The following is an 11,887-nucleotide window of genomic DNA, read 5'->3' on the forward strand; positions in this document are numbered from 1 at the left end:
TTTTAACATTACATAAATCTACTAATTTAATGGGAGATAATCCACTAACAAGCTTTAATGCACATGTTAATTTAGATAAGTTGTGCTGATAATGTAAAATTTGAGTCTTTGGACATCTTACCCGTTAAAAGTACATCACAGCTGGTCTTTTCTGCTGTAACTCCATTGCGCTGCTAGCATGTGCCGCTTACTTCCGGGAACTATTGAGAGGCTCCGCGATCCGCCATTGCTGTGAAAAAATGGCCCATTAGAGTGACCGGAGAAGACGCGACTCTCTATTCAAGGGCTCTGGTCTTTACATCTTGCTCTGTGGATCTCTGTGGATCCGATTGGTTGATTGACTGATTCATGCCAGCTGGAGTGATTCAGCAAGGTCCTGTCTGTTAGATATGTGGGTTATACCCACTTTGTGCATTAACGCTGAGGAAAGCCAAGTGCTGAAACGTGTCCGTTTGTGATACTGCTGTGCGTTATTAAAAGACTGATATATATGATATTTGTGAGTGCTGACATTTGGATTTATTTAGTTTGTGAATTTTGGGTTGGCACCCTGTGATTTTTCAAACGGCGAGTCGAGCACGTCAATTCTTTTGCTTTTGTGAAGGGGTTAATATGCCTACTGGTGACTAGTTCAATAGACAGGTCACTAATAATAGGCTTGGGACTGTTTACGTGAACACGTCAGTTTATTAGAAACAACAACATACATTACGACATAACAGCAACAGAGCTCTCCGGCACCTCCGACGGTATGCACGACTCTCTGCAGTACATACTAAAAGTATATAGTAGAAGTATGCGATTTGGAACGCAGGGCCTGTATATATATCTATGAGTTATAGGCAGCTGACGTCACAGTATGCGCCGGAATTTGCGCCTGTGTCAAAAGTGCGACCTATGTTGCTATGGTGACAATGGATACATGGAAAACTTGAGCCTCTCGTTACACTGCCACCTACAGGTTTGGCATGCTCTTGTGTATATATACACGGGTAAGTGTAAACGGAGATCTTTTTGAAAACGGAGATGGTGAAATGTCCGTTTATGAAAATAGCCGGCAACGTGTAAACGGCCTCTAAGACCTCCAGGTAAAATAAAACAAAAAAGGGAAATGACAGGTATAAAAAGGGACTGCGATCATCAGATGGTTTGAGTCCTTTCAGACTGACTGATAACAGTGTGTCAGAGTATAAACAGTGGAGTCCTCCCCATTATCACTGACGCTGAGGCTCCACAGGGGAGCAGTATTTCCTCAGTTTTATTTACTCTTTATGCAGTGCAGTGCAGAAGCAACACATCTGATCATGTCACTGTTAAATCTGCTGATGTTACGGCAGCAGTGGGTTTGATTCAAGATGATGATGAAACCAGCGACTGTTGGTGGGTACATCAGTTTATTGGTTGGTGTTGGTCCAGTTTTCTACACCAAGAAAACCAAATTAATCGTCTTTGACTTTAGGACAGGGAGCAACCCCTACCACCAACAAATGCAGATCCATGGGGAAGGTACTGAAGTGAAGGATGACTGCAAATATTTGGAAACAAGGTGGACTTTTAACACAGATTTATGAGACAGATTTGCAGTGTCTATATTTCATGCACAAGCTGAGACAGTACAGAGTAGACAGACATATATTGGCATGGCTAGAATACTTGACAGGCCTACTGGGCACAAGCCCCCGGGGCACAAAATGTCAAAGGGTCCCCTGGTCTCTGCTCTGAAAATGTCAGTCAAATTAACATATACTGACCGCATAGAGAATCAAAATGACCGCAAGGAGACACAAAATGATCAAAAAAGACACAAGATTATCTCAAGAGACCCAAAGAACTATATGAAGACACAAAATAACATCAAGGAGACACAAAATGACCTCACAGAGACAAAAAATGACCAAAAAAGCCACACATTTGCGTCATGAGACCCAAACAGATCATGAAAAGGTACAAAACAGCTGCAAGGAGATGCAAAATGACCTCAAGAGACCAAAATCACAAAAAGGCGGCGGGGACTGTGGGTGGCTTGCATGTGGAGGATTTTTTTATTTTATTTATTTTTTGCCTTTCCCTGATATCTTCCTACTCCAGCGTTACGCCATCAGAATATATATATCATATTCTGTTAAATCATTTTGCTTGTGTCAGCGTCCTCCTGCTCATGACTCCCTGATTACTGTGAAAATGATTTTGTTTTTTATGAAACACAGACAATATCAGGTGTGTATCTGTGTCACAGATTTCTGCATCATCACATGTTCTGGTTCAGGTCCGTCACTGTGAAGAATTTCTCCTGACAATTTTATTTTTGTCAGCCGGGATCACCCTCTCTGGTGTGATGAAGAGTTTTACCAAAATAAATGAATAAAATAAACTGTAAACTGCTTAAATGCTTAAAAAAATAAGTAGAGGATTTTTGTAGAATTAGAAATATTTTGGTAATGATATAAGTATTTCTTTGGTTTGCAGTGGAACAAAAGAAAAGCACCTCTCAAGAGCAGATGTCACAAAGTGCTTCACAATCAAAGACAAAAGAGCAAATATATGACAGAAAAGCTGACATAAAGAAATGTTATGTAACACAGAAATCCTAAAATGTACTGGACAATATTATTGGCACATTTTAGTGGTTTAAAGGCACAGTGGGAGTCCAAGCAGGTGATTTTCCTTTAATCTGTAATTAAACCCAGCTGTGTTGAGTGACAGCTGTGTGCAATCTGAAAATCAGTCGACCTGTTCAAATAGAGAAGAGTTCAGTCACTCTGTTTCTTTACATCAATCTGTGAAACACGGACGACATGCAGAGACGACAGAACAGCAAAGACTAGTCAGAGGAGGTCAAACAAAATATATCAGCAAAGACATTCTGACAGACAGCAGAACGCTACTTCAGACTTGAATCTTCTCATTTTCACAGAATAAAATGTCACCATGAAGTTAGAGGTTAATGGCAGGACAGAAAACTTCTCTGAATGTGGGCTGTAAGAGAAAAGTTGACTCAAGAAAACCTGACAGTTCATCAGAACATATGCCTCCTTGTCCCTCTGTCACCATGAGTCATTGGCCTGTTTCACAGTGCATGCTGCTCTCTGCTGGCCATGATGAGTATCATTTTAGTAACTTAGCAGAGACAGAAGACATTTAAAATAACCAAAATAAATTTTTTGAGACAATCAAAGAAACTAATGCATCCTAACACAAATTCTGAGCTTAAAGCTACAGTTAAATATCCAGGAGGCCACAAGAAATGCACAGTCCATTTTCACTTCTGTTGTCACTATGAGGGGTTTCTCCCTGTCTGTGTTTGTCAGCTTGGCTCACTCTCTCCTCTGGGTTGAATTAAAGTTTTCAGATCACATCACAGCCATTTTCTTAAAGAATTAAATATGTTAAAGCCACAGTGTGTAGGAATTTCTCCCATCTAACGTTGAAATCATATATTGCATTCAAACGGATAGTGCACTCTAGCGCCTCACTGTTTCAAACGTGTATTGCAACTATGGTAGCTGCTGTGTACCAAAAAGCTGTGATAACATTGATGAAACCATGTCATCTGATACTTCATGAGTATTCATTCAGGCTCCTACACACAGATGGGCAAAAATACATCAAAATGTATTTTGTAAATAAATACAAAAATACCCCTCAAATAAATGTATCAAAATAAAATACAAAATACTGGTGCCAGAAAATGTATCAAAATTAAATGCATGTATTTTGTATTTTCAAATACATTAAATACTTTTTTCTTTTTCTTTTTAGCAGCAACCCGCAGCTTTATAGGTCACTCTGTCGGTCGGTCGGTTGGTCGGTCCACAAAGCTTTTCACGAATAACTCAAAGTCCTTGACCAAAAATGCTCAAAATTTGCATACTGCAACTAGAGACCATGAGTAACTATACCAGAAAGAATACCCACGATTTGTCCATAGGTGGCGCTATACTAACCGATTCAAATCTTTTTGTGAATAATTTAAAGTCCTTGACCAAAAACATCAAGCCAGCCGACATCTGTCACACTCAGATAAAATATTTACCTTGACAGACAATCTGTTGAACTTGGAAGACGTGAGCAGCAAGGTAGTCTACTGGTAGTGTGGGTCCATCCATGTGAGCAGCATGCCTGGCAAGTCTAGTCTAGCTGTGCTGTGAACTGTCCACCAACGGCTACTGTAGCTAGTTAACTTGTTTGCTGTCTAACTTGGAGCCTTTGGAGCCCTGTGTTCAACTGTTTCAAATGAAAGAGAAAAAAAGCTAGGGACATGTAGGCTACCCTAAAGTATTATTTATTGATTTAGATTCAGACAACTTTATTGATCCCACGTGAGGCAGTTCATTTGTAGCAGACTCATCCCAAGCATCAACCACAACAACATAAAATTTCCTATGTTATGCACAGTCCAGTAAAACAGACCACTAGGTCATTGGACGGCCGACAGCCCATTGGTCCGACATCCCGTTGTTCCGATATGTGATTATACTAGGCTATACTGTATTTGTGTACCATAGAGGATCAGCAAACGCAACAAAAGTAGGCTACTGGTCGAGATACAAGTGCCATAGCGAGAAGAGAGTGAAACACCATAACCTCCTGTTATTAACTCTGGGGTCGGTGCTGAACGGCTCCCGGTGGGCGCATTTCTGCCTTGATGGTGCGCCGCGACCGGCTCTGAGTCAGCTGGGAAAGACTTGAGGCGAAGCAGGCTCACAGCTTATGTGTGTGCCACTTTCTTTTTCATTTTAACCCACACCATGATCTTTTCCTGACCCTAACCAAGTGTTTTTTGTGCCTAAACCTAACCAGACCTTAACCACAGGGCATCATGATGATGTCAGAACAACAGGACTTCAGAACAATGGGTTTAATATGGTCGGAACAATGGGATGTCGAACCAATGGGCAGTTCCCGGTCATTGAAGGGCACATTGAATGGCCCAAGTTTAAAAAAAAATAAAAAAAATAAAAAAATAAATATGGATGGTTGGTTGTGTGTGTGTGTGTGTGTGTGTGTGTGTGTGTATGTATATATATGTGTGTGTGTGTGTGTGTGTATATGTGTATATATATGTGTGTGTGTGTGTGTATATGTGTATATATATGTGTGTGTGTGTGTGTATATGTATATGTGTGTGTGTATATATGTATATGTGTGTGTGTATATATGTATACGTGTGTGTGTGTGTGAGTCTTTGGTATTTCATCTGTATAGAAGAATTCAATGTAAAATGCCTTGAAATATTGCGGCAAAATACAAGTGAGCCACCACTGTCATTAAGTATATTTTTCTATGATCAGCAAGCAACAACATAAGTGGAAGTTTAATTCAGCAGAATAAATGAAAACTGATGGTCTGTGGGGCCTTTGTTATAACAAGTGTCATTGTTGCCTGTAAAAAATGTATCCTGCCCTGTTTTCTTCAGTGTAATATCACCTTTTTGTGAATAAGCTGTTCATTTAGTGAGCACGTCCTTGGCTACAAAGATCTTCATGTTGCACCAACATGTTTCTACAGTAGCCCAGAAGGGACAAACCAAACACTGACTCTAGATAGGGACATTTGCATTTCTGCATTGGCTGCTGTAGTTAGCCCCTCCACGATGTGCAGTGTCAAAAAAAGCCTGACTTGTAATGTGAAGCTGCTTTATTCAGTGTTTTACTGTCTTAAACAGATGAGCAGGTGGTGGGCAAACATGGCCGGAGAAACACTGATTTGTTATATGAAACTGTTTTTTTATTTAGTGTTTTTATTGAATTTATTTTTATTTTTTTATCCATCGTGAATCACCAGGTCCGTTTGTTATAGAGAGGAGAGACATCTGTGGATAAAATCAACAAATCATCTAGTGCTTTAGACACTCACTGTCTCTACACTATGTTAGCCTCAGAGGAGCCAGTCTTCAGTATCTGAAGTGTTACAATGTGTTTAATAGCTTTCCTGAACCAGGGGTAGAAAAAGGCATAGATCACAGGGTTTAGACAGGAATTAAAGTACATTAGCCAAATCTGACTGGCTGCAGTTGTCACTGCTACCAAGTTGTTCTCAGCTGCAATGGTGAAACAATAATAAGGAGAGAAGCACACAAGAAACACAACTACAACAACACCAAGAGTTCTAGCTGCTTTCATCTCAGATTTCTTGGCAGTTATTTTCTTTGAACATTGTGCTGTGACAGCTGTAATGTGGGAGCGCATGGCACGAGCCTGAGTCACAGCCACTACAAACACTCTCATATACAAAATTATGATGACAAGAATGGGAGCAAAAAAGGTCACAACAAGGTCAACAGCTCCTTCAATATAATTAACTACAATTACACACTCTCCATAACAGGAGTTATACCTGCCTGGCTGTTTCAATAAATCCCTTAGTATCCAACTGCTGTGAACAGCAGAAAATATCCAACACAGACAAATGCAGAGTTGAACTCTTTTCAGAGTGACTTTGGTGGAGTAAAACATGGGGTCACAAATAGCAATGTAGCGGTCAACTGATATGAGAACCATGTTTCCTACTGAAACACAGACAGAGATATAACCTATAAAGTAGGTTATGGCACATATTAAATCTCCCAAAACCCAACAACCTCGATAGAGAAGGATATCAGCTGGCATCTGCAAGAAACCCACAAGGAAGTCAGCAACAGCCAGAGAGAGTAGGAGAAGGTTGGTGTTGGTGTAGAGCTGCCTGAAACGAGAAGATAAAAACACTAAATACAGTCATATCTATGTGTAGAAATAGGAGTTATTAGCAGTTATGATACTAGGAGTATGACTTGTCCTATAACAATGAGGCCTAAATACAACACAGTATTGCAAATGTAAGAGCATTTGCAAATAAACAGTATACAGTAATGAAACAAGAGAACATTACTCTTATGCATTACTTATAAACATGAGGAGAAGGTTAGTGGATGTTCAGCAGCCTGAAATGTGTGAAATCACCATTAATTGTTTCAGTAACATGTCTCAACAGCACCATAATCAAAGTTATCATCAGCTTAAATGTGACATCATGCTGCAGAGCTCAAAGCCATTTCTTCATGTAATTGTAACCAAAGAATAAACACTTTGTAAGCCAAGCAGAAAAGTGTATCTCTGCCTGAAGTGGGAGATAGAGGTGATGACCAGCAGGTTAAGAACCATCGTGAGCATCGTGATGCAGGACAGCACACTGAGAGTGACTGTGGCCTCCAAGTGAGGGCGACTTGTCTTCCTGCAGGAGGTGTTGACTTGGGGAAAGCAGAGTTCAGCCTCCTCCATGGCCACTGACAGGGCTTTGATCAGAAAGCTGCCAGAGCTCAGCAGGTTCTCCTGTCTCTCTGATGTGCAGCTGATTTGTCTCTGTCCACTCCTCCCATATGCAAATTCCATCTATTCGGTAGGCCAAAGGTGACTACGTGACGTCACACTCTGGCTCGTGGTACACCTCAATGTAGTCAAGCAGAGTAAATACATGCTGTTTTATGGGCCTTATGATGCAATGATTTGATGTGCCAAACTTGAGTGTGAGTTGCCACACAACATCTCATTGAAAACTATGTTGTCAAAACTAAAAACAGCAAAACAAAATAAACATAACACATGGTTTAAAAGAATAAAGCAAAGCTTCCAGCTTTATACTCCCCAAGAGCCACTGTTCGTTTAGCAGCTACTTTGTTTATGGATGTCCCCACAGTACATGAATGCACCACAGCACAACTTGAATACAGTATGACTATGACTCATCACCATAATGCAGAGGAAAAAAAAAAACATCAACACAATTATATAGAAACCCCCAAGTTACCAAAAAACACAAAACAAACAAAAGAAATACGATTAAATGAGTTCATACACACACTCTAATGAGCCTGTCAGAATAAGAGCTATGTTTTCCTTTAAATGTGGAAAACTACGACACGTTATTAGTCAACAACCTTTTTTCCATTCCAACCTGGACAATGCCGAACTAAAAATAAATCTTGATCTATTGAGACCTATTACTACTCTACTTGAGACCAACTGAAAGTCCCTCTCCATAGCCTCCTCGAACTCCTCACTCATCCAAGTTTTTACTTTTGAGGTCCGCAACAGCTGCAGCCCCTCTGGACAACTGGTACCTGTCTACTGCTTCAGGAGACCCCTGAGCCGACCAAGCCTGAAAGGCTTCATTCTTACGCCTGAGGGCCTCCCTTAATGCTGTTGTCCACCAGAAAGTTCATAGGTTGTCACCACAACAGGCAGCAAATACCTTCTGACCACAACTTTTAGCAGCTGCCTCCAAAATGTAGGCTTTGAACATAGTCCACTGGGATTTCATATCCCAAACTCCCCAGCATGCATGAAAAATTCTTCTGGAGGTGGGAGTTGAAGACCTCTCAGACAGGGGGCTCAGCCAGAAGTTACCAGTTTACCCCCAGTGCACGTTTGGGTTTACAAGGCCTGTCCGGCAGCCTCCCCTGCCATCTGATCCAACGCACCAGCAGGTGGTAATCAGTTGACGGCTCTGGTCCGCTCTTTACCAAATGTCATTGACATATGAGCCACAGACCTGGGGCCATATTTACAAACATTTTGAGAATACTCTCAGAGAGCTTCTAACCTAGTCTAAAAAATTCTAGCAAGGAGTCCTCAGCTGTATCCCGGCAGCAGCCTTAGCAGTGTCCCGGTACATAGCATTATCAGCCGGCTCCTCCTCAACTGTATCCTGGCAGCAGCGTTAGCAGCAGAGAAGCCGGACTTGCTCGAACGGTCCGCTGGAAAACTGAAGATCAAGGACGCGGCGACGTGGCCCTGCCACGGCAGCCGCCCGTGGGAAAACAAATTAGTCTCCAGCGTGCTGCTGTCCAGCAACCTCGAATCTGTGGGAGGGGGGGTGGACACGACTCACGACAGTATTTTGAATTTGAGAGCAGTAACCGTTTTGGCCACATTCTTACATACAGCGCCTTTTAGAAACTCTTAAGCCTCTTAAAAGTCCTCCTTCCTACTCCTAACAGTTTTTTGCCTTAGAAGCTGTCTTGAGGGCTAAGATGCTTTGTGAATAACTTAACAAGGCCTTGTCTTAACTTTAAGAGAAAATTCTCATAAAACACCACAATTTTCTTAGAATTTTGCCAATAGGAGCAACTCTTTTTACCAGGGCACTTTGTTAATGGGGTCCCTGATGCCATGGCCACAAAGTTTAGCTTTGATTTTTGGCCCAGGGTGTTTTGGTACCAAGTACACTTATGAACCACCCTATGTTCAAACGTGGTGTTGGATATGGTCAATGCATGACTAGCACAAATGATGAGTATTCCCACATTGACACTGACCATAAGAATAATGTTTGGATTTTGAAATGGAGATAGTTCCCCTATACGGAATGGAACCCACTGAGCTGTGTATGGCACTTTACAAATTCAATAGTGTCTTTCTTTAACTGGGCTGCCAGATCCTGGCTGAGGGACAAGAACTTTGTGAGATCTCTGACCACAGACATTCTGACCCCAAAGAAAATGGACGGCCAGCACTGGAACTGTAGTGTGTTTCCCTTGATTTGTGTGGAACCACCTGAGTGTTTTTGGTATTTCTGGAACAAAGCCCTGATGTAGGCTAGCGAGCAGCTGGCCTAATCTGCTTGCACACTGTGCTATAGTGCCTACTGCACATTTGGCCCAAACATTTGACCTGAAACCACTGAAAGGGCATAGAGGGTGTGACAGCATTCCTCTGACAGAAGGGATCGCATTAGCCAATCCTGGTGGTGTGCCAGTGTCACTATTGAAATCAACTCTCCAAGCTCCTTAGAGATGAAATCAAAAGGCTGAAGGGTTGTATCACTGAGGGTCTGGGCTGAGGAGTCTGCACCAGATTCCTACAGGGTCTGAGACAGAGCTGTGGTAAGGGAAAATTATTAATATGCTCCGTGCAGTCTGCTTTGTTATGTCCTTCTCAAGGAGATTGTCTGTCAGCTGATGCTGAGGATGGGGATAGTAGGCATCAGGTCTAAGAGCCTCAAAGGGACAACGGTAAGTGGGGGCCACATAGTGTAGACCAGAGCTACCTGCTGAAAACAGCGCTTGAGGGAGATTCATCCAGCCCCAATTGTTCTGAAGCCATCCGAATTGCTGCCTTCACCATGGCCAGACTCTGACCCACCGTCATAACCCTGGGAAAACCATCTGAGGCTTTGGAGGCTGGCTCTGTCCTCGTCTTGGCATACTTCCACCTTTATTCTGTAAACACACTGCAGAAGGCTGCAGCTGATGGTACATCATTTTGACAAGGTGAGTGCCTTGTGGCAGAGTAACCACTGTGGTAGGCCCCGAAACATCAACCGCCTCCGCATTCAGCATTCAGCCGCTCGGCTCCCCAGTTTTGGAACTCCCTCCCCCCTGACCTCCGCAACACGGACTCCTTACCCCTCTTTAAAACCAGACTGAAAACCCATCTGTTCAAACTCTCATACTCCATCTGATCTTTGCACTGTCCATTGTATTTTATTGTTTGTTTTTATCCCTGTTTTTATGCACTTCTGTACTTTTGTAAGGTGACCTTGAGTGCCATGAAAGGTGCCCTTAAATAAAATGTATTATTATTATTATTATTATTAACAAGCAGGAAACTGAGCAGGAGCTCAGGAAGAATGAAATTGAACATTCTGAATAATTTCTTTATTAAATAAATAGCTTTAGCATGAACTGCTGACGTGCTGACGTATTGCGGTAAGCGAGTTGTGTCATTTCCGGTGTTTCTGTGACAGCGTCTCTGTGCTGCTCTAGTGAATTCTACTAGCCTGCTTTCTGCTTTCTCACTTCAGTTGCTTTAACGTCTACTTCAAGTCTTAACCCACATTGGTTCTGTTTAAGCACTTATAGCTCTCCTCCTTTCTACGACTTTCTTGCTAATCTCTTAGCTGTTGTTTGCACGTTACTAGCCCTGGTAGCTACATTAGCTTTACAGTTAGCGATGGCTTCTCCCTCTGCTCTTTCTTGCTCAGTGTGCCAAATGTTTAGTTATGCCTCTGCCTCCTTTAGCAACAGTGGTAGTTGTAATAAGTGTAGTTTATTTGCTGCGTTGGAGGCGAGGCTTAGTGAATTAGAAGCGCGGCTCCGCACCATGGAAAACCATTCAGTAGCTGCGGTAGTTAGCCAGCCCCCTGTAGCCGGTGCGGAGCCACATAGCATAGCCTTAGCCTCTGCTAACTGTCCTCCGGCAACTCCCGTTCAGCCGGGAGGTTGGGTAACCGTTCGCCAGAGGCATAGCTCCAAGCCGAAGCCCACGGCTCACAACCAGTCTGTTCACGTTTCCAACCGCTTTTCCCCACTCAGCGACACACCCGCTGAGGACAAAACTCTCGTTATTGGCAGCTCTATTCTGAGGAAGTTAGCAACACCAGCGGCCATAGTCAAATGCATCCCTGGGGCCAGAGCGGGTGACACTGAATCAAATTTAAAACTGCTGGCTAAAGCTAAACGTAGATTCAGTAAGATTGTTATTTACGTCAGCGGCAATGACACCCGGTTACGCCAATCGGAGGTCACTAAAATTAATATTGCCTCGGTGTGTGAATATGCAAAAATGATGTCGGACTCCGTAGTTTTCTCTGGACCCCTCCCAAATCTGACCAGTGATGACATGTTTAGCCGCATGTCATCATTTAATCGCTGGCTGTCCAGGTGGTGTCCAGCAAACGATGTGGGTTTCGTTAATAATTGGCAAACTTTCTGGGGAAAACCTTCTAGTGCAGTTACCCAGCCATAGTTTTCATAGTTTTGTACAAACGGTGTCTGTCCCCCGACCACCTAAATTATTTAAATCTAAAATTAAACAAAGAGGAGTTGTGCATAACAACCTCATAAAAATTAAAACCTCTTCTGTGACAGAAAGACAAAACAGGAGAATTAAATGCGGACTGTTAAATATCA

At 42.4% G+C, this 11,887-nt stretch overlaps 1 protein-coding gene and 1 long non-coding RNA gene across 3 annotated transcripts in view; both read right to left on the reverse strand.

Moving 5' to 3' along the window:
* Positions 1–853, reverse strand: part of LOC126393367 (uncharacterized) — a 2,935-nt gene extending 2,082 nt beyond the window's left edge. The window contains exons 1-2 of one of the 2 annotated variants that reach the window (XR_007570275.1): positions 708–853; positions 122–229 (exon numbers count right to left, since the gene is read on the reverse strand). This is a non-coding gene — a long non-coding RNA (uncharacterized LOC126393367). Of the gene's footprint in view, positions 1–121; positions 365–707 lie in introns of those variants that run through there. The other variant, XR_007570274.1, reaches the window with a different exon arrangement.
* Positions 854–5,861: 5,008 nt separating this feature from the next.
* Positions 5,862–7,367, reverse strand: LOC126393395 (trace amine-associated receptor 9-like). Its single transcript, XM_050049546.1, has 2 exons — positions 7,096–7,367; positions 5,862–6,681 (listed from the first exon to the last, which is right to left on the reverse strand). Exons 1-2 carry the CDS (start codon positions 7,365–7,367, stop codon positions 5,862–5,864), a joined length of 1,092 nt encoding a protein of 363 aa, XP_049905503.1.
* Positions 7,368–11,887: the final 4,520 nt, after the last annotated feature.

The sequence above is a fragment of the Epinephelus moara genome, chromosome 7, assembly GCF_006386435.1.
Source record: "Epinephelus moara isolate mb chromosome 7, YSFRI_EMoa_1.0, whole genome shotgun sequence".
Lineage (NCBI taxonomy): Eukaryota > Metazoa > Chordata > Actinopteri > Perciformes > Serranidae > Epinephelus > Epinephelus moara.